The sequence below is a fragment of the Sclerotinia sclerotiorum genome, genomic scaffold (assembly GCF_000146945.2).
Source record: "Sclerotinia sclerotiorum 1980 UF-70 scaffold_3 genomic scaffold, whole genome shotgun sequence".
Lineage (NCBI taxonomy): Eukaryota > Fungi > Ascomycota > Leotiomycetes > Helotiales > Sclerotiniaceae > Sclerotinia > Sclerotinia sclerotiorum.
In genome coordinates, this window is record NW_001820833.1 from 2,258,817 (window position 1) to 2,281,467 (window position 22,651).

At 40.9% G+C, this 22,651-nt stretch overlaps 9 protein-coding genes across 9 annotated transcripts; 5 read left to right on the top strand and 4 right to left on the bottom strand.

Annotated features, from left to right (window-relative positions):
- Window positions 1-1,946: 1,946 nt before the first annotated feature.
- On the top strand, window positions 1,947-2,123 carry SS1G_02973 (predicted protein; the record flags this gene model as incomplete). The annotated part of the gene is made up of 1 exon (XM_001596700.1): window positions 1,947-2,123. One exon carries the CDS (start codon window positions 1,947-1,949, stop codon window positions 2,121-2,123), a length of 177 nt encoding a protein of 58 aa, XP_001596750.1.
- A 545-nt stretch (window positions 2,124-2,668) lies between these two features.
- On the top strand, window positions 2,669-3,938 carry SS1G_02974 (hypothetical protein; the record flags this gene model as incomplete). Its single annotated transcript, XM_001596701.1, has 2 exons — window positions 2,669-3,755; window positions 3,808-3,938. The coding sequence occupies 2 exons, from the start codon at window positions 2,669-2,671 to the stop codon at window positions 3,936-3,938; spliced, it is 1,218 nt and encodes a 405-aa protein (XP_001596751.1).
- A 3,879-nt stretch (window positions 3,939-7,817) lies between these two features.
- Window positions 7,818-8,333, top strand: SS1G_02975 (predicted protein; the record flags this gene model as incomplete). Its single annotated transcript, XM_001596702.1, has 3 exons — window positions 7,818-7,822; window positions 8,057-8,175; window positions 8,320-8,333. 3 exons carry the CDS (start codon window positions 7,818-7,820, stop codon window positions 8,331-8,333), a joined length of 138 nt encoding a protein of 45 aa, XP_001596752.1.
- Window positions 8,334-9,825: 1,492 nt separating this feature from the next.
- SS1G_02976 (predicted protein) lies at window positions 9,826-10,065 on the bottom strand (the record flags this gene model as incomplete). Its single annotated transcript, XM_001596703.1, has 1 exon — window positions 9,826-10,065. The coding sequence occupies one exon, from the start codon at window positions 10,063-10,065 to the stop codon at window positions 9,826-9,828; it is 240 nt and encodes a 79-aa protein (XP_001596753.1).
- Window positions 10,066-15,163: 5,098 nt separating this feature from the next.
- Window positions 15,164-17,339, bottom strand: SS1G_02977 (hypothetical protein; the record flags this gene model as incomplete). The annotated part of the gene is made up of 5 exons (XM_001596704.1): window positions 15,164-15,181; window positions 15,517-15,728; window positions 15,779-16,040; window positions 16,088-17,129; window positions 17,317-17,339. 5 exons carry the CDS (start codon window positions 17,337-17,339, stop codon window positions 15,164-15,166), a joined length of 1,557 nt encoding a protein of 518 aa, XP_001596754.1.
- An 843-nt stretch (window positions 17,340-18,182) lies between these two features.
- On the top strand, window positions 18,183-19,030 carry SS1G_02978 (hypothetical protein; the record flags this gene model as incomplete). Its single annotated transcript, XM_001596705.1, has 2 exons — window positions 18,183-18,185; window positions 18,239-19,030. The coding sequence occupies 2 exons, from the start codon at window positions 18,183-18,185 to the stop codon at window positions 19,028-19,030; spliced, it is 795 nt and encodes a 264-aa protein (XP_001596755.1).
- Window positions 19,031-19,392: 362 nt separating this feature from the next.
- Window positions 19,393-20,245, top strand: SS1G_02979 (hypothetical protein; the record flags this gene model as incomplete). The annotated part of the gene is made up of 2 exons (XM_001596706.1): window positions 19,393-19,776; window positions 19,835-20,245. 2 exons carry the CDS (start codon window positions 19,393-19,395, stop codon window positions 20,243-20,245), a joined length of 795 nt encoding a protein of 264 aa, XP_001596756.1.
- A 498-nt stretch (window positions 20,246-20,743) lies between these two features.
- Window positions 20,744-21,001, bottom strand: SS1G_02980 (predicted protein; the record flags this gene model as incomplete). Its single annotated transcript, XM_001596707.1, has 1 exon — window positions 20,744-21,001. The coding sequence occupies one exon, from the start codon at window positions 20,999-21,001 to the stop codon at window positions 20,744-20,746; it is 258 nt and encodes an 85-aa protein (XP_001596757.1).
- Window positions 21,002-21,626: 625 nt separating this feature from the next.
- On the bottom strand, window positions 21,627-22,298 carry SS1G_02981 (predicted protein; the record flags this gene model as incomplete). Its single annotated transcript, XM_001596708.1, has 3 exons — window positions 21,627-21,794; window positions 21,992-22,059; window positions 22,247-22,298. 3 exons carry the CDS (start codon window positions 22,296-22,298, stop codon window positions 21,627-21,629), a joined length of 288 nt encoding a protein of 95 aa, XP_001596758.1.
- Window positions 22,299-22,651: the final 353 nt, after the last annotated feature.

Here is a 22,651-nt window from a genome sequence, read left to right on the forward strand (position 1 = left end):
CTTTGATAGAAGTAATTTTGTTTTGATAGTTGTAACTCTGAAAGTGTCTAGCTTCATATACAAGATGTAGGTAACCCAGTCACTGGAATCTCCAAAGACAGCGAGTGTAACATACAAATCTTCAAAACTCCGCAATTAGATGTCTCCTTCTAAAATGGTACGGTACCGTACCTGACTTGCAATAAACATACACTACGCTATGGCTGATCAAGACATGTTCAAAATCTAATCAGTTGGTGTTTGTCATACAACTCTGTACTGCCAGCAAATACCAATGTACGATGATGAAAGGTTTGTTGATCAATCAATCAACTCCATCCGAACTCCATATTATTGAACCTTAAGCTGCTACTCCGTACATCCATCCCAGTCGAAGCAGAGAGAAAGGGCGCTCACATTGTCAAAATGCTAATTCCTCATTCGTTGAAAGCCTCACACGAAAGAGGCTTTCATTGGTTGATAGCTGTCTCCCATTTACATCGCTATCCGTCATGTTTCTGAAAGAGGATCAAAGTGCGGTAGGGTTTTGTGAAGTGGATTTACGCTACACATGCATGCTGGGCGTGAATTCCCTACATTAAACCTAAACTCATCGCTAGGAGGAATCCCCACCAGCGACGCGTACCGTCAATTCACCGCATTCTATAAATGACACTGCCGAATGTGAAAATATGTAGGGAGGGAGCAGTGAGCACTCATCAACAATAGAAACACATACCAATTGATATGACCAACAAAACTCGGAAACGATGATGAGGGGAAGCCCTTAAATTGATCTAATTTTGAGACTATTTTTATCATGATTCGGCTAGTTTTTTTGGGTTCTTTTTTCTTTTTTTCTCTTAATTTTCTAGTAGTTCGCCTGCAGTTCGCCTACTCTGTACATTGATTTGGTTTCCAGTTTTCTTGGGACCCCTTCGAGTAAGGTTCATATATAATATGTACTTTAAGACAAAAGAAGTATTAATTTCACAATGTATACTTGGGCTCGTCTGCCCAGCACTCAAAGAGTGTCTAATTCGATTGGCTCTACTCCCAACTTGCTCACTAGAGGACTAATAAGTTATCCTCCTGCTTCCTTCTTTGTTGACATAATATGTTTACCATCTAACCCTCCAATTTGACCATGACCCACATCACACAAAGTTTGGAGACTAGCACGCGGGAATAAATTTTCTCCTCCAAGTTTTTATTGATCGGGATTAAAATGATGGTTTGAATAGTAAATAGTAATAATAATAATAATAATAAAATAAAAAGCTCAGGGTACACATAGCGATTGTTTCAATCCTTGCTCGTCCCTTGTCCCTGTTCTCTGCAAGATACATCATAGGAAATGCAGGCTAATGCTTCAACCCTATCTAGGTAAAACTGTGGAGTACTAAAAGGAAAAACTAGTTTTCAAGTATTTTAGTTCGACTCTTAACTAATTCTCAACTAGATCAACTTGGACCCTCCTTCAAAAAGGGCCCCTCTCTTCTCACTCTCCCCCCGGTGTGATCGTCCACATACTTTCCTATTTCCTCATTCTACACAAATGGGAAAAGGACAAACAGACAGGACTACTCATGATTCTCCATTTTATCATTGTTTCCAAGTATCTCTCTGGATGTGGATTACCTCAAGCGTTTCGTACCTTTTACATAGAATATCCTCCCAAGTATTTCTTCCAATCCCTTTCTCCAAACCGCTATCCTATGATCATAGCCTCTTTAAACCTTTACTACTTTCCCCAAGGAAAGTAATGAGCCGTCCATCAATAACTCTTTTTATATCCCAACATTCAATAGACACACACATCCCAGGGCCAGACAGCTGGGTATTGCAGCATCATTGCCTCATTCGAATTGACGTCTTCCCCACGCATACCTTCGTGGATCAATAGCACTGCCGAAGATCTGACAGCTTGCTCTGATTCTCGAAACTCGTCAAGTGGGACTTGTCTGATGAGCTTATTACCTCTCAAGGGAAAAAAGACACAGACAATTGTCCTTGGATTGACCCGCTCACCGCATTTACCTCTAGCCTCTCTCTCCTCCACAAAGAAGGCAAGACCAAGTACCAAGTACCCAGCGGAACATAAAAAGAAGCAGGGAAAGATATCATCTGTCGATCCCTTCTGAAGAGATTCAAGTGCAGGTTTCGCCCCGCTCTGAGAGGTCTACCTATCACCCACCCATCACCTACCTACCTATCCCCCGAGCAGCGTAGTGCACACGATATTCTTATGCAGCACCCCTCCCTAAGGTTTGCGACTACAAGCATCTATTCACAAGCATCCTCGACCAGACTAAATCTCCAATTCTCCAATTATCGAAAGCCTTGACTCGACGTTCTTCGTTCTCAAAAGGAAACTACTCATCTCAGTCCTATTCAAGGATTACCCCACCAACCATCATCCTTGAATACTCCTTCCCTTCCATCTTCAAAGCTTTGTCTTCAGCAGACCGAAGCACATAAGTAACGCTGATCCCGCCGGCTGTCACTTCACTGATCGACTCTTCCTTACCTCTTGAACTCTTATTCTATCAACAACATTCGACCATTACGCGGGATCCTGCATCTGATCCACGTTTTATTTCATACTACACTTTTTTTTACCACCAATATAGCATACTCTCTCGGCGTCATCGGTTACTTGGAAGCTTTTTAAACTTTGTTGCAAAAGATGACAATGACAATGGACAACCGACCACCGTTCCAGGGCGGTATGCACTTCAGCAACAACCACCACTTGCCATATGCGAATCCACCACCCATCTCATTCAACAACGTTGCATGGCCAGCAACGACGGCTACCTCTGCAGGCTCGAGCATTTATGCTTCAACTGGTGGTAACGATGCGGGTTTGGGAATTGAGGGGATTGAGAGGCAACCAAATGCACGCTTAAATAATGTATCTACGGGATCGTACAGTATCCCAGTCACTGCGGCATCAGCAGGTAACATCTTTACGGGTTTCTCTGGAGCACAGCAGGATTTACTCACCAGTCAACAAGATATGATGAGCCCCAGCCGTTCCTTACCACCTGGATATGGGAGCGATTCCGGGTATAACAGCGCACCATCGCCCGCTCATACTACTTACACCTCTGCGCCGTCGCCATATGATGGGATGGGCTACGTCCCGGCACCGCCGCCGGCTGTGCGATCATCGTATCCCATTCAGCAACAGGATCATTCCAGGCGACTCTCACAACCGTCAGTATCTTCAAATCCACTCTTCGATATCCCTGCCGATGCGCCGCGGTCCCACCGTCAGAATTCACTTATTGACTTTAATGACAGAGGATTACCAAATAATGATAATGCCGGATTTTCACGGGACTCAACACTCGATGGCGCAAGGGGCATGCTTGCCATGAGTCAAAACACCACACCCAGAAATATTTATGGAGGTCCTCCACGACTTGGCAGAGGATCTGGCGATTCATACGGTTTCCCCGCAACACATTCGTCAAATTCATCTATCTCTTCCGCAAGCACGTCCTACCCATATTACGGCTCAGTTGATTCTTCAGTTTCCGATTACTCGAATGGTTCTGACATCGAATCGGTGTCAGCGAGGACATTACCTCCACCGGGTGGTATTCTTGGTGGTGGAATTCCTCCTGCACCTCAATCAATGATGGGTCAATTCAGCTCAAAGGTATCTTCAAGTACACTTAAGAAGCACAAATGCAAGATCTGCGAGAAACGATTTACGCGACCAAGTTCTTTGCAAACACACATGTACAGTCATACTGGGGAGAAGCGTAAGTTATCCCACTTAGATGTCACCATGGTTCTAAATCTAACTGAAAATAGCATTCCCTTGCGATTATGAAGGTTGCGGCAGACATTTCTCAGTCGTTTCCAACTTGCGAAGACATAAGAAAGTACACAAGGGCGACGCAAGATCGGAAGCTGGTTCCGAAGACCATCAATCGCCAGAATAAATTTTTACACCTTTGACTTTGTACACTATCTATCACACCCATTACGCTCTGTTCATATCACTTCTTTCACGAACATAGACGACCACAAAGATAATTGGTCAAGAAAAAAAGACTCGACGCAAAATTGTTCGGCATCGGGTCTCTTGCATCATTTCGATATACCATTTTTTATAAAAAGTGTGTTACGGAGAAGCCGTTCTTCGTGTGACTATCAATTTGCGACTCTTATCGATTTGGGCACCCTTTTTTATACACTTTTCAATTTCGGGGACGGGCGCACTTCATTTGATCAATGGCGGAAACCTTATTTTCACTTCTTATCCGATCGTTATACGGCCCTCCTATACATTTTACCTCTGGAAGTTATGCCTAATACCGTTATCTTTGGTTTTTGGAGGCTCAACACTTTTGCTGCCGAGTATGCAGAAGAATAAATGTGTTTTTACGGATGGCGTTGAAAAGGGTGTTTTTATCTTTTCGGGATTTTTGCATGTAACTTTGTCAGGGCATCACCACGGGGTTTTCCATTAGGCACGTACACTTCGGACGTGCCGTGTATTGCTGTATTATTAGTTTGTGAGGTTACTTCTTCCATTCGTTCAATCATTATACCCACCTTTGAAAGAAGGACTGCATTTTTTTTATTTTAATTAGGATGGATGGACGGATGGATGGATGGTTGGACAGCGGGTGGATAGGGATAGGTTTAGATGGATGGCTGTATAGCTTGAGCGGGATGGATGGATGGATGGTTGGACCATAGCATGGATTCAAAGGTCTATACATACAGTCACTACGAGCATGGAAAGTAATATCACGAATGAACCATCAAATACCAATAAATGGCCTTTTACTAGGTAGTACCACGTCCAGTGGCGATATGAATTGTGAATGGAATCTCGATTAACGGGGCCAGAAGCTCCGACAAAAATCAATGCGATACAATTGATTCAATGCATAAGTCTTAATTGAATCTCAATCTGAATCTCAATTTGAATCTTACTAGGGATATAATCTGAATCCGGTACTTTCTCCTTTACCTTCTTTCATTATTATCACATATACATATTTACATACAATATTACCATCACATATTATCTCTCTCACACTCATCTCATTAAACCAATATTATGAATCTATTTTTCGGAGGCGATTAACAGCTCCGCTCCGCTTCGTAAGTCCCTGATTCAAATTTGTTCGCTTCGCTTCTTGATATTATATTTATATATGTCTTATATGTCTTATATCTGAAGTCTGAAAGTCTGAGGCCTGAAAGTCTGAAGTCTGAAAGTCTCAACCCTATGTGTAGGTAGCTAGCTAGCTAGTAGATACACCAATCCTAACGGTTATATATGCAATATGCAATATGTCAATATGTATGTGGAAAGCTTGGAAAGCTTGAACTCTAAAAGCTTACCCTGATTAAGCTCGAGTAGGTACTCTAGGTAAAGTGAATAAATAGTAACATGCATCCTACCTCTCTACCTCCCCCACCCTACCTTACCTACAAAGCATGAGATTAGATTGGATTGCACTCGAGTAATAAGATATGCTAAGATGGTGTATTCGTGGACACTGAAAATCTTCACTCTTTCTTTACATGATCTACTATGTATGTATGTATGATCGACTGAACTATATCTACAACTACCTAGTATCCTAGTTTGTATGATCATCTGGAATCGGGTGTCAGGGTCCCTAGAGTCTCTGAGTCTCAGAGTCTCAGACAGACTTGTCTGCTGCTTATGTTATGTTATGTATGCTACACTAGGAGGTTTTTTGTTTTTGGTGGTGTGGGAGTTTCTGGGTTTGGTAGGACAAGAAGAGAAGAGGGGGGAGTTTTTTTTCTTTGATGGCTGGCTTTGGGTTGGGTTTGTGTAGGGATGAGGATTGGGTGAGGGATTAGATTTGTAGAAATTTTTTATTATTTACTTGTTTACTGTACGCAGTAGGTAATGTTTTATATTTAAGATTTATTATTTATATCACGTTACCTCGCGACGGTTATGTTTCTTGGGTGATGGAAACTCTATTTTATATACCTACCTACCTGGTAAGTCCTTCCCAAGTAGGTATGTACTATACTGTACTCTATATGGAGTTTGTTTGAAGATAAAGTTCACAGCGGCTGCTAGCAGAATCCACTAATACGAATGTGTGAATGTGAATGTGATGAATATGATGATATGATGAGTGATGAAATGATGAAATCGAAATACATACCTAGGCTAGGTAGGTTAATCTGACGATGAGTTTGACTACCTACCTACATACACATCACGATACCGATGACGAAAGTCACCAACCATACCATCACAAGGAAGCGGTAAGTAAGTAAGTAATTGAGTAAAACTCCCTCCTATCCTAGTACTAAGTACCGTATCGAGCTTTCGCATTTTGATGCAAATTTGGGGGGATGAGGAAATTGGAATAGATGGATGAATGGATGAGTGCCCGCATGAATGAAAATGGATCCTCATCACAAGGTGGGTATCCTAGTCCCAATGACGCAAATGTGCATTGTTCCCTGCGTGTTCTGAAACGTATATTGGGTTGTGTGTTATAGGTTTTGACGGGGGTTTTTGACGAGGGTGTGTGGTTTTGTGCATGGGGGTGCCGGTATGTAGGATAGAGGGTGAGGTTGTTGATGGAGTGGTTGGGTAATGCTGGGTTTTGCTGGATTTTTGATTGGGTGGTGGGACTTTGGGATGTTGGGATGGACGTTGATGGAGGAGCATGGGGGGGTTTGGTTCCTGTGTTTGTTTTGTGTGGAGAGGGGAGAGGGAGAGGGGAGAGGAGATAGGAGGAGAGATAGGAGAGGAGAGAGGACCCTGGATCTTCGGTTACTTTGGATGGACGGGGGTTGGTGGATGGGGTGATGGATAGATGGGTGGATGGATGGGTGGATGGATGGGATTTGTGGGAGCGAGGTGATACAATATTACACAGCCTCATTGAAGCAAGCAAACAAATAACTTCAGGCTGTTCAGGCTGTAACAGAAATGGAGTTTGGGAGGAGTAACAGGGTAGATAGACACACACATACCTAATTCTCGTTTAAATGATTCGTTAAGGAGAAGAAATGCGAGAAACTTCAAAAATTAAGTTTACCAATGGAATCGATAGAGTTCAAGGTTAATTTTACAAAATAATTTATTAAACTTTTACCGCTCTTTAATGGTTTAACCATAATTTTGGTTACCGCTTGCCCCGCCTTCTCACCGTCGTTACGAACTCTCCGGAGGTAGTGGTGAATAGAGTTTCTTGGATTTTGAATTTTCTAGTGATATCTATCTTACGGACTCCGGAGTAAATGAACTTAGCACGATATCGATCCGGCAAAGTTGGCATTGGCACTGCGGTTAGTGGTGAAGAAAATAATCCTCCGCGTATCATCATATCGTCGATTCGTCATCGATTAATCTATCTACTGACGAGATAAGATTTGGGTTCGTTGTGTTTACCGATGCTAATGCGTTATCGGGCCGGCAATGTAGATTTTAGCTGGGAGTTGGGAGATGTTAGATCTCCGGGTATCTAAATGCTGGCTGGGTATTAGATGTCTGGATTATCATATTAGATACATACCATGACTACGATGAACCCTTCATCGATCGACAATCTTTAGTTACCTATCTCGTGCTAATTTTACATACTACATACATTCATACATATACATAATGCTAAGATACCAAGATAATAATATCCCATCTTACATATCTTAATACAAAACGATAGACGAACCTCTGGACCGTGATTCAGACGAGGCCTCGTTTGATGTTAAGATCGAGTACATAATAGACAGACAGGCAGACGGATAGATTTATACATAGCAACAATCTAGATGTAAAGATATAAAATTTGACCGAAAGACACAAAATGAGGTGAGTGAATTATTAGAAGAGGTAAGTAACAGAAATCCGGAACCAACTTGAAAACTCTTGATGGATGGATGGATAATGGGCATCAAAATGTCTAAAACATAATATCATATATCACGTACAATAATCCCGTTGCGACGGATATAGGATTTTAAAAGAAGGGAAATAGAATGTTCCTGTAGAATTTCGAGGTTGATATATAATATCATCTTGATAATACTATTTGTAGGATACTAGACTAGGTATGTATGTGGGTGAAACTCTGGAGCCGAGATTGGGTAACTACCGTTTGGAGATGTTGATAGATGAACGGACTTGGGAATTCTCCACCGAGTTACTCGAGTACTACTCTGTAGGTATGTATGTTTTTGTCAGATTATATTCTACCTAGGTAGGTATAGGTAGGTAATTATAACTCGGTTCCAAAATCTTTCGGGACTTGGAATTGGTGAATTGGAGTTTGAGATTTTTGATTAGATACTTACTTACTTACTGGGTAGGTAGAAAGAATTAAAATATATTAAATGGAAATATACAGATGAATATTTTTAGAAAAGAGAGAGAGATATAATATATAAACTTTTTCACATCTATATATAAGAAAAAGTATTCAAAATATACCCCTTTATCCTATTAAGAGTGACGTTATAAAATAAAACCTTATAGTCTGAACACTAGCTTTATAGCATCTACATCTGAAAGAACACTCTATAGATAAAACGACAACAGGCGCCTCACCCGCCATCATCCCATCTATGCCATGTATTCATCAAGCCATCTATTCCATCCCCCTACACAAATCAAATCAAAAACCGCTCAAAACAGCCTCATCAATGAAACCCTTCTAAAAATGATAAGGCGACACAAAACACTCCGACTTCCTTCCTATTGATTAAAAAAAAAAATCTAAGACTCATGACATAGGTGGCTTCAACTTTTACATGAAATTCTCCTCTCCTTCCCATTCCTCCCTCACCAAATCAACGAATCAATTTGGAAAAGTGGAGGGAGGAAACGTAGTCGCCAAGCCTTATGAATTTTTTCAGGGTCTTGGGGTCCGGTTAAAATGATTGAGTGATGATTGAACGATTGATTGGAAAGGTGGATATATATATATATTACTTCAAAAGGACAATCCGTGGGATGAGAACGGATTGTTATCTTCTTTGGGTAGGTATTATTATTATTCTCTTTTTCTCTTGCGCGTGGTATTTTTGGAGATTATTTGGTCCCAAGAAAAGTTGATTTTGATCCTGGTGATGTGGTTTCAGAGTGAGATAGATCATAGATGAGATAGAGCGATAGATAGACGTCATTATTGCCTAGATGAACAGTTTGAAGTTTGAACATAATAGCAACAGTAGCACAAACTCTATACTAGGATATTTTTACACTTATCCCTATACGGATTAATTCTTCACTCTTCTCCTCTTTTATCTCATTCCTCTTAAACAAAAATCACCAAAACACTATATATATCCTAAACCTCTGAATGCGAATCAAGGCATAGTCAATTCAATTCAAATCTATTCTACCTACCTAGGTAGTCGGTAGTAGGTACCTACCTAGATTGGAAAACCACAAATTACGGTACAAAGGATACCGAGACCAGAGATTGTATCTCCTTACCTAGGTATGTACGGAGAACAAGGATCCGAGCAAGACCATGGATACCGGTCGAACTATTCTGTAAAATGAAAATGGGGCCGTGGGTGGATATCCTCGCGAAACAAAGCTTCGAGAAGAATTCATAGAACGATAAACGAGATTGGGAATTTCCCTTTAACAGGAGTAAATATGTCTTTCTTTCTTTGTTTCTCTATTCCTCTGTTCTTTTCTGGGATAGGGCAGGATGACAGGGTAGGTACAGCGAGAAATTAATCGAGTTTCAGCTTTCGAGCGTGGGTCAGCTAGGCGTAGCTAGGGTTTACTCCGTGTATTTATATCAATACACTCCACTCCACTCTCATCCATCCCAATATATCAATGATTATCCCAGATCGAAATCACTTTTTAAAAGGACGTAGTGCAGCATAATCTAGCGTAGTGTAGGTAGGTTCTAACCTTGACAAGTGATAATTTGGAAAAAATACAGGACCAGGAACAGTCGGGTACAAGATTCGAAAGTTGGAGAGTTGGAGAGTCTTGACACCCGGTAACCTACCGGCGCTAGTAACGTTCCTACGGTAGCTTGCTACGGCACCTAGACTAATAGCTAAATCTGCTTGCGCATGCATGCTGCTCATTGTGAACTACTTTGAGGTAAGATGCATGTTTCAATCTAATCTCCCGGGTGGTGATCACGAACGCTTGTGGTTTGGAACGTCTTGTTTACTTCTTCCGCTTATAATTAGCTATAGCTATAGCCATAGCTCATGAATTCAATTATTGGATATACTAGGTAGGTATGCCATCGTAGTATTCGGAAGGAGTGTAGGAAATTGGGCTGCGGGAGCTGCTTTCTTGTGGATAGTATAGTATAGTATGGATAGTTTGAAACTCCGAAATATCAGTGTATTTCCACGTTTTTGATCATTTTTTCCTCACTTGTGTACTTTTTCTGCATTCTATTCTGCTGTGTCGTTGCTGATTCCATATTCCTGCGTGAACTGTTCGTCTTTGCCCTCAATTATGATGTAAGGATACATATATATGTATGTAGTACATACATAATACATGTCGCTACTATAATATGTTATACAGCACGAAGCGGTGGAATACATATAGTAATGGTGGTGATAGATTATATTCACAATGACGTTTTTCATGTATGCTGCATCTGTTGTATTGCTGTTGTGTTGTCAGTGTTGCACCGCGTAGAGGATCCGGGGATATTGGTGTGGGTATACAGGATGGGTGTATAGGATGCAGCCAAGATGATGAGAGTGTGAACTTTGGTTAGGTGGTGATGTCGTGTTATGTTCACTATATGACTACTGAGTGCATTTGCATCTTCATATGTAGAGGAAAATAGTCTGGGAACTATCTTTTTGTATCGTTCTTAGGCATATAGATGGATAGTACTAGTGTAAAATAAAATCTCAGTTATTTCTATAGTGGCTGTAAGATTATGGATGAAGAAATACCAAGTACATCAAGGCTATGAGATTCATGATTAGTATTTCATATAGATACCTCACACCACTATGAATGCCTTGTCGTTTTACGCAAACGCGCATGAAACAAAACGCATCATTGATCTTCTCCTCAGTTCCTTCCCTCCACCTAATCACCCCGTTTCACTCTCCTTCACCCCCATAATCTTCAATTTCCCCCTTGCACTTCCCCATTTTGAAGCTTCTACATATCCTCAATATCATATATACAAGCACTCCGATACACCGATTCTAACATCCAACGTACCAACCTGTATTATCCACCCACTACGCAAAAAACCAACAATATCAGCCAAAACTCAGCTCTATCAAGTCAATGATCAAGTATCAATGGCTAGAATAAGAAAGGTATAGAACAATACGACGCTAGAAAATGACAGATTGGTCATTCGAATCTTATGAGAAAGAGTTAGGTTCATATGATCACTTGCACAATTAGCGGAAGGACATGAATGTGCTGAATAAGGAGCTTCGGAGGATGATTTTCTATGAGCTTGGAATGTATGGTGGTAGTGATGACGTCTCTATTCTTACATTAACATATGTCCCGGTCATGACATATCGGATATTTTCCAATGACCCCGTATCTATCACTTAAGACGGAAAATATAAAATACTGAGTACATTGGTTCGTAGTTTGCCTAGTTTGATGAGTAGTGAATCATCGTTGCTGCATATTTGTTTTCTGCAATTCTGAGGTTGAATGGAAAAAGCTGAGTTATCTTCCGGGATTTGTGAGAGACAATATTTCTGGATGTATGGCTTGGAGCGAGCAATGCAGGATGATTAAAGACTGAAGAATGCATGTTTAGTTATGTGGTTCGACTGATTGATAGATAGATAGTTGGACGGAATACCTTTAATGCATTGGTGGTGACAATACAATTCGCGTCCTAGGACTCTAATTATCTTAGCTTGAGATGAGCTGAGATGAGGAATATTCACCTACATACGCTTTAAAACCTTTTTGCACATCTAGTTTTGGAAACAACCAGTACTCGTATGTTGTAAAAGGTTCTTCTGTATTATAGGTAGCAAAAGGTCCTGTGCTAAGCCTTCATGTAAGACTTGCAGAAAATATAGTACTCAGTAATGGTATCTTAAGTATAAGTTCCAGATGCGCAGTCCAGGTATCAGATTTATTACCTGGGAAGTTATATGCAAGTTAACTGTACACTACATTTCTATTATACCGCGCGAGCTGTGTCGATTTTTTGCATTTTTCAAGGAGGGAAACATAAATTTTCGTCTCCGTCTTAGTCTTCTCCATCTTCTTGCTTTACTCGGCCAATGTCCTCGTCCTATTCGATACCAATTACATATTAATATTTATGGATATGACAGAAGAGCTGGACTAACACCTTCACGTACACTCCCTAGCAGGACGATCCAAATTCAATCCAATCTTCATCGTCGCACCAGCACTCAGATGCCCGTCACCCTATATATATCGAAAACCAGCTCTACAATATAAAAACTACAAATGACATGGCGGATATAGTACTCAAGAGCCATTTATTTCACATACAGAACCGAAGATTCTAAGATTGGGAATACAAAAAATGGGAGAAGAATAAGAGCTCGCTATTATATGCATTTGCAAATTGGGGCTGCGAAATTGATTGCATTCGTAGGACTGATAGATAATATCGGGACGAATGATATATGTATACCTAGTTATGTGATGGTATGATAGTAGACGTGAATACAAAATAGGTTTCGATGTTGGGTTCTTTTAGTTACTGGAAACGAGAATATTTATGTGGTAGAATAGTATATATGGTTGATCTATACATCTTTCAAAATCGAACGAAATTCAATGCAAATACTCGGATTCTTTTTACTCGTTGCCTCGTTGATAAATAGATTCATTATTGAATAATAACGTTGTAAAGGTATTAGCTGAATGCTATATATGGAACAAATATTGGAATCTCATATATCTCTTGTTTCCTTCTTGCTACTTATTTCATCCATCTCATCCTTTGATATCCTTCCGCTTGCTTATAATACCTTCTAAAGCATCTAATTGATTTCAGTTCGAATCATTGAATAGTCTCGGGAAGATAACCATTAAATCGCCTCGGCACAACGATGATACTCATAATTGTTTATATTGTTCATCTGGATACTTTATTTTTTACCCCATCCCCAATTCACATATGAAATTTCTAGCTACCCCATCTCTAACCCTATTTCCTTCCTCTTCCCAATTTTTTTCTCCCATATTTCAACACAAACCGACATCCACGGGCAATTGCACCCTATTTCCCTATTCTCAACCAACTAACCTCAAACCATCTATCGTTCTAGTAAGCAACCGAACTTCTCTCTCCAATCTATTTTTTAACAATAAAAGCTTCTCTAACATACTTGATACATTAATACCATACTGTACACACGAGAACCATTCAACTCATAGTCTATTGTATTCTCTGCCCGTCCACTCATCACCACCGCTACCCACTTAATATCACAAACCCTTCCCAGCCACAACTTAATCTTCAGTTCAGATCAGATCCTGATGGGTATCCTAATCCAGACTCAGAATCCCACAAACCAGCAAATCCGCATAGCTTCCAATCAACGCAATCCCTTTCCGCACACACTAGCATCGGTCAGACAGACTCAACTTAAAGGGGCATAAACGAAGTAATAATTCGAATAGCAGACTCACTCTCCAGATTCTCAATGTTTCCCTTCAGGTGTCTCACAAGAATAGACAGCGAACCATTACACTGGGCCTTAGATGCGGATTTGATAGATCTGTACTATATATCCTACCTAGACTTCACCCTAGCTCGTCTGATTTGTATAGCTACTTAGATATGAAACAAAGGGCATTCTCAAGGACTTTGTCATCTTGTTCGTGTGGGTGAGATTTTCATATTTTATTCTAGAACAAAAAATCATATTGCTTTCAGAATTGAAGAAAAAAGGATCTGAACTATGTGGCTGAAGCCAATTCGAGAAATGAGACGAAGATTAAAACTTCTTATTATATCTTTATGGACATGTGTAAATCTTGAATTATATTTTTTTCCTAAATTTAAATTATAAAATAATAAAAAATAATATTTAAGATTTGAAATTGGAAATCTGTAAATAGATACTCATAATAAACGAACGAAATATAATTATTTTCTTGAAGATCTAGATTAAAAGTTAAGAATATAGAATATTAAGTATTAAATAAATAATATAGTTAACAAAATCCCTTAATCACTCAACCATTTTATCCCTTTAATATATCTAGAGATATAAAGGTTAAAAAATATATATCTATATACTAGATTTATAACTCCAATACATACAGAAGACAGGCGTGTATATATATACTATCCAAATCCATACCCAATATCATAGCCTGTCCTTGTCTGCTTGCTTTACACCCAAAACAAATAAATAACCATAAGTATTACCTAATTATCCTCTAAACTCCAACTCCAACTCTAACTCCAACTCCAACTCTAACTCCAACTCCAACTCTAACTCCAACTCCACCTCCCAATACTCGTAGGCATCAAACCTCCTCAGATCATATATAAAAAAATACATCTACACACACACACATAAACCACCCAAATATATAATCTCTCTAAATATCCCAACCGTTTAAACATCATTTTAATCCAAATAATCTAGCTATCCCCACCTACACCTATCTACACCCACTCACTTATCCCACAAATCCACAACCTACTTCATCTACTCCCTATCATCTACCTACCTACCCACCCACCAACTAAACACCCAGCAACGAATTCCCATACTATTCTACCATTATAATCTTTAAGTATCTAATATTTCTGGATGTGAATTTCGAATTAAGTATCGATATCTCCTTCTTGAATAGATAATATAATATATATGTATGGATGGATCAGGATTATATAGTATACTTGAGATGATGATGAGAAGTGGGTGATGATGAGAGAGAAAAAGAGAGAGGTGGGTGTAAGATTTCGTCTAATTAGGTATTTCATTCCTCATCAGCTATACAGGATCACCAGATAGGACAGTGTATGATCACATTATATACCTACACATACACATACAAAAACATGAATAACCCTACTCACTAATCAAACACACAAACAGACAGACAGACAATCAAAGAAAATTAAATTATCAAGAAATATAACTAATTCAAATCACACTAAACCTCATAAAATCAACTGCAACAAGTATCATCGACCAAAACTCATTAGTAAGTAGCATAATAAAATCAATAATCATCATCATCCTATAAAGGTTAGGAAATATAAGACTTTTGGGAAACTATCTGCTTTTTGTTCGAATATGTTAAGACTCCTATCGTGCCTGCGACTGAATACTAAGAGGCCGGGGATGCTAAAAGTACAGAAGGATATAAGATTTGTGAGACGAGGAAATACGCGATGTGTATGCGCATGACTGAATGTAGTCTTTTCATGAGTAAATACGGGGGTATGCCTAGATTGGAAAAAAGTTGGTGAATTTGATGTTTTGATGAACCATCTACCAAGCGCTGACTTCGAAATTTTCCTTTTTAAGAGTTAGTGGTTGGTTATGAATATATGGAAGGGACTTTGAATTTACCTCTGGGAAATATGTAGTAACCACAGTACGGTCTGCGAATTTCCTGCCTGCTAGGGCCTTAAGAGCCTTGCCTGCTGAGTCTGGAGTGTCAAACTTCACGAAGATCTTACCAACACCAGTTGATTGCCTGCTGCCACCAGTTGGTCTTGGAACCTTCATTTCAAGAACTTTTCCATATTTCTCGCATTCTTCCTTTACATCTTCGCAAATTTCTAAAGTATTGATCAGTATGTATTCACACGAATAGACACGAAACACTTACCCTCATAATCTTCATTATCAATAAGTTCTTCGGGAGTCACCATGTTAAGTAATTGTAATACTCTGCCATTTTCGAGATCCTGTGATGTGGTACCAGCAAGCATAGACATAGCATTGACGCTCATCTCCAAGCCGGAAACTTGGGTGTTACCGATACTAGCTCTCTGAACCTTGAGATGTTTATCACCAAGCTCCATACCATTAAGACCCTCGACAGCAATGTCAGTTGCAGCAGGATCCACGTATTCACAGAAAGCAATTCCCTAATTCATATTAGTATCTAGTTGAGATCATGTATTTGTGCGCTTACCCTTGATTCATCAGTATTGCTATCCTTGACCAATACGAAGGCCTTTAGCTCCCCGAAAGACACCAAGAGCTCCGTAACTTGCTCATCATTTAAGTAGTGGGGGATGTTAGCAACGCTGATCTTGTTTTGAGTGTCGGGTACAATATTAGAAACTACACCTGGCTCGAATGGTGTTTCATCAGTGACCGCGGGCACAATGTAATCTTTTGGACGACGAATGGAAAGACCTTGGGTATCTGCGGAGCCATTTCCTGTTACCATGTGGTCATTGTTCTCCATAGTAATACCGTCCAATGCTAGAGCAACAGTAGCGTCGGATTGTGTCTTGAATTCGAGTAAAGCAAATGAACCATCCTTTGAGACTTGTGCTGAGATACAAGGATCGGAGCCTTCTATAACGTTTAATCCATTGAGCTGAAGGTTGAAGAACCCAACAAGAGTCTCTTCCTTGGTATCGGCGGGAATGTTATGCACAAGGAGACGTTTCGATTGTCTAGAGTTCGAAGGTTTAAGAGCTGCATTAGTGACTGATCCGCTGGGTTGTGCCATGAAAGCTTGTAGCTTGCTTGGATCCATTGGTTGTTGCCTTGGTGCTCCTGGAAGCGGGAACATGCCCGAAAGTTTAGCTTGCTCAGCAGTGACATTCTCATATCCTGGGGGCTTAATATCCCATTGTGTCAATCTCCTTTTGCGCTCCAAGATTGGTACAATATCCGTCAGATCAGGTGTCGGCTCCTTCTTCTTCGGTGGAGGAGTTGGGCTCTTGTCTCGTTTTGCAGCTCGTTGAGCTGCGAATCCTCCGTCATCTCCACGGTCTCCACGGTCTCGTCGATCACCTCGGTCGCCTCGCTCACCACCCCTTCTGCCACCTCCACCTCCACCACCACGTCTATCGTCGAATAGATCTCTGTTATCTCTGCGCGGCGGTCTTTCATCATCGTCCCTTCTAGCATCTCGCCTCGCTGCTCCGCGATCTCTATCCCATTCTCTTTCGCCGCCTCTTCGCTCCCTACCAGAGTACCTATCTTCACGCTCCCTCTCTCTATATTCGCGACTTGTTGAGTAAGAATCCCGTGTGTCTAACTCTCCATCGCGACGAGAATTTCTGGAGCCTCGGTGCCCTGGGGAGCGCGAGCGTCGCCTATCTCTATCCCCACCACGTCGATCGTCTCGAGACTGCATTTCATTAGATAAGTTACACCTGAAAAAATTGATAAAAGAAGGCTTACATGATAATCTCTAGATGAGCCATGTCGATCTGTTGATGCCTTCTTGTCAGTAGTAGCTCCATCCTCCATTTTAGGTCTTGTCGTTGAAGGTGCCATGCCTCTTGATGAATAAGTATCGCCGTTCATATTGGCGTTGCAAGTCAGAGTATTTTTGAGAAACAAGCAAACAAATAAATGTAATTTTGGTTGTGGTTGACAAGCTCAAAACCGAGGCGGAATTTTTGTGGAAGCTGTCGCGAACTTCAATTGAATTTCGCGCTAAGATTAGAAACGTTGTTCCTGGTGTAAAGCGCGCCAAGGTGGAGTTCACTCAACCACCATAAATCACAATCAGATCCTCACAATGGGTAATTTGAGGATATCAGAATGGAGAAAGCTTCCAGTGAGTTTGGCAGAGCTTTGTATAGATACTACTTTACGTTGTGGACAATCTTTTCGGTGGAAGAAAGCTGTAGATGAAGATTGCTGGTACACGACGCTTTTCTAACAATTGCAGTAGTCGACAAACAAGGTTAACTTCAAATAGGTCTTGTACACTTCATGGCCGTATACTTTCTCTAAAACAGGATTCGACCCATCTTCACTATCGTACAATATTTCCTGAGGTTAAAGTACCGTCAAGCTCTCCACGTTTGGCCAAAAAGGAAGAGCCTGGAGATGATGAAGAAACGGAATCTCTGCTTCGGAATTATCTCAATCTTTCACCGAAACTGACTGAATTATATGAGCAATGGTCGTCAGTAGACCCAAATTTTAAGAAAAGAGCACCCAAGTTCACTGGAGTTCGTATTCTCAAGCAAGATGCTTGGGAAGCTTTGGTGGGATTTATTTGCAGTAGCAATAATAATATTATAAGAATTTCGCAAATGGTATGTATGTGTGCTAAGCCTCGGATTATTTTATTGATTGTGTTTTCATGTAGGTAAATAATTTGTGTCTACATTATGGTCCTCTAATCGGCCACATTGGTGATCAACCATTTCACGATTTCCCGGAACCCGAAGCCTTAACTGGTTCAGGGGTAGAGTCACATCTCCGTGTACTAGGCTTTGGGTATCGAGCAAAGTACATTGCCCAAACGGCTTCGATTGTGGCCTCAAAGCCTAAAGGTTGGCTCGAAAATCTTCGCAATCAGGAGACTTTTGACATACCCTTTGAAGGAGAAATCCCAGCAGGGGGTCGTCCTGGCTATAGGAAAGCACATGAAGAGCTCCTTGAGCTTCAAGGTGTTGGTCCAAAAGTTGCTGACTGCGTTTGTTTGATGGGTTTAGGATGGGGAGAGGCGGTTCCTGTCGACACTCACGTCTGGCAGATTGCTCAGAGGGACTACAAATTTGGAAAGGGAAAACACAAGAGTCTCACCAAAGCTACATATGATGCGATTGGCGATCATTTTAGAGGGTTATGGGGAAAAGAGGCTGGCTGGGCGCATTCAGTCTTATTTGCGGCGGATTTGAAAACATTTTCCGATAAACTTGTCACCAAGGTCGAAATTAAAGTTAATGAAGTCGATATAAAGCAGGAAAACGGTGATATTCTAGAAAAGGAAGTCGCAGTCAAGCGCGAGTATCGTTCGGAGGAGATGGAGATCAAGGAAGAAGAGAAGGTTACGATAAAGTGTGAAGGCGGCACAGAGGAGATCGAACTTGAGGAAGAGGTGGAAGTATTCCAGCCATCGGCAAGGAGTGTAAGAGCCAAGAGAAGGAAATTGTAAGTACCTACGTAGGAGCTGTATAATATTGTATAATAAATGTGCCTCTACTATACCAAATTAGATTTATGTACTTCACTTCTCATTAGATGAAGAAGCTCTTGCTCCTGAATTTTGACGCACAAAGATCAAGTTCAATTTACACGTCCAAGTTAAAAGTCCAATGTTTCAAAGGCTCTTGGACAGTGGTCTTTGGTTAGCTTATGATGAATTTTCATCTGATACCTTTCTTGTGTGTCTGATGACAATGTGACTTTCCTCCAGAGCTCGGACATAAAAAAACCCCCTCCCCTGTCGAAAGCATTGAGCAGCAGCCTCCTCCCCACATCATAATCATTCTGTGACTGGTACTGCCCGTCGACACTATGGGCTGGCTGGATTTCAACTCAAATTCGAAAAAGGAAAAAGGAAAAGACGATGCTAGGTCCTCATTCTCATGGGGCGATAATCTTAATGCCACGGACTGGCAGCATTATACGGACCCGCGAACCCTAATACCTACACTTCTGTTGACAACTACCATTTTGTTTTCCACGCGCTTGTACCGCTCTTATCTACGTCGCATTCCAGAGGCAACACATATACGGCCGGGGTTCTTTAGGAAAAGGAGCTTGTTTGGCACAGTGACGAGAGTCGGAGATGCGGATAATTTTCATCTTTTTCATACGCCTGGTGGTAGACTTGCGGGTTGGGGATGGTTGCCGGGAAGAAAGACCTTGCCTGAAGGGAAAGACCTGAAGAACAAGACGGTGGGTACTTCACGATGGCCGCTTGGTTATACTAGATGCAGAAAGCTAATTCACACAGATCCACGTTCGGATCGCAGGAGTCGACGCGCCAGAAGGAGCACATTTTGGCAAACCCGCTCAACCATTTTCAGCCGAGGCTTTAGCCTGGCTACGAGACTATATTCAGAATCGCCGCGTACGTGCCTACATTTACAGACGCGATCAGTATAATCGAGTGGTAGCTACAGTCTGGGTGCGAAGATTTCTATTTCGAAAGGATGTTGGGAAGGAAATGTTGAAAGCGGGAATGGCTACAGTCTACGAGGCCAAGATGGGCGCTGAGTTTGGAGATTTCGAGGCGCAGTATAGGGCGATAGAAAAAGAGGCCAAGAAGAATAAATTAGGAATGTGGTCAGGGAAGAAAAAGGATTACGAAAGTCCAAGAGATTACAAGACCAGGACGGCGGCTGCTGCAAACATATTGAAATAAATGAAGTATGATACCCCTCCCCATATGTGGATGGTTCTTTTTCACATGAGAGGACAAATGAACAAAATTTGTGTTCTCGTATTCGAACTTGAGAATGGTATAGTAGAATGTTAATATAATTGTGTGAGGATGTTCCTTTTAAGGGGTTATGGAATGAATGATATAATAATAATATTGAGGTTAATACCTAGGTACAGTACCTAGTACATGATTCTAACCATGACATGTGAGAAGGGATAAGCCTGAATCATAATAAGTTTCTTCATGCATATAATTGGAGATCTTATCCCACGCAATCAAGCATTGGAGATAATTTTACGTCTCTGAGGTCCTACATATTTGAGAATAACCCCATAGCAACCAGTTGAGGAATGTATCATACATCATGGTGCCGGCAGATGTCATGATGGACTACCCAACATCATGGCAAAGCCATTAATAAATATCTACTACTCCATAAATGTTGCATATCTTTATAAATGGTTGCTATTCATAGTTTTATTCTCGGTACTTCGAGGTATTCTTGGAGATCAAACCAATCAAAGGCAAAAGGTTGTTAGAAGTAGGATTTCGTCCTCTTTGGGCAGGCACAGATAGGGATGTGCCTTGATGGGTTTCACCCTCATCCGAAAAAACGTTAAATGGGTAATAATATGTACGGAGTAGGGTAGGGTATGCATCAGCAGCAACCAATCCCTCGTGAATGTCAACAGTCTGTGTACATTGTGCCTTTTCAGTCTTTTCATCTCTCACCATTCCCAAAATGTTCTTTTACTCCTAATTGCAACGATCAACCGCAAAACAGTCAATCTTCAATTTCGATACACACACTCATTACACACTCACTCACTTACACTCATTTATTCAGTCACTCAGTCACTCGCTCATTCAACTCACTCAACTCACTCACTCAACTCACCCACTCACTCACTCCCTCACTCGTTCACTCTTTGTCACTCTTTCAAACAATCCTTCCTTTCCTTATCAGACGCTTTTCTCGTGTTGTGTTTAATCATTTGATCTGTTTGTTGTTCTGCTACCGCTGCCCAAAGCCAAACATTATATGGTACTGGTACGTGTCACAATTCTTCCCCCTGTTTATGCCCATTTTCAAATGCAGTGCATAAGGTGATTATCGAATCATCTTCAGGTACTTCTGTTACCTCATGAGCAAATATGCAAGATGGAAGAAAAAAGAAAAACCGACAGCCAGGGTAGAAATGAAAGAAATACTTGTGTACAGCAGAACTAACATCTCTCTCTCTTCTATTATTGAAGCACAACAGACTATCAATTCAATCAACCCCATCGCCACTTATACACTCATTTCCAACACCAACCAGTCGATTTTATATCAATTCCACTTTCATTTTTCAATTTTTCATAACCGTTTATACCGTTCTCGTATAATCAAGCAGCCATCCCCATCGGATTCACCACCTTTGGATTCACCACCTTTGGATTCACAGTCAGCCATCAATTCGAACAACCAATCTCGCTTGCCATCCTCTGAACAGCAACCCTCCTCTCCAAGACAGACTCCACCAAACTAACAACTAGTTTCAAAGACTGCGCAATCGATAATAATAACTCCCCAGAAGAAGATAATATCATACGAAGATATCGAACATTGATAGATCATCCATCTCCCTTACAGACGGATCTTATCATTGAAATTTTCACCAATTTTTTTCAATTTATATCACCAGCAACAAAGGAGGAGGATTCCTATCGTTCTTTTCTCACAACAGCAATAATAAGCCGTTTAAAATTGGTTCCTGGTTCCTGAACACCCGAGGTCCACCCCTTCAAAGCTGGTACAAAAAATAAAAATATCAATTATTTCTCATTAGTCCAGTACGCGAATCTAGTCTAGATCCATTCAAGTTCAACTTGCCTTTTCGAGACTGAGATTACTATCACTTTTAGAAGTTTAGATCCCTTCGACTCCATCTCAACTTCAACACCAACACAACACTCATTACATGCTATACTACAAACAATAACTCTTTAATACACCCTCGAGAGCATTTTCAATCGATCTACACACCATAGTGAAGGATAATCAAATGGCATAAGGGTTGCGCGTCCAGTCAATGCAATTACTTCGGGAACTGGAGGAGAAAGAGGCCATCGAGCTTTTGATTCTCACGAACTCGCGACACGAATAATACCCATTAATAATACTTACTCAGAGGGGAACAGCAATGAGGTTCTCATCATGGCTGAACCCATCAGCTAGCGAATCACGATCTATAATACGCTTTTCTTTCCTGTTAACCTTGACGCCATTATCGCGCGCGATTACTTTCCAGCCAGCTCCATCCGCCAACCTCGATCTCTCGAATTTGGGACGTGTAGGGCTTGGTGGGGATTTTGATGGTATATCGTTATATCAATTCCAGG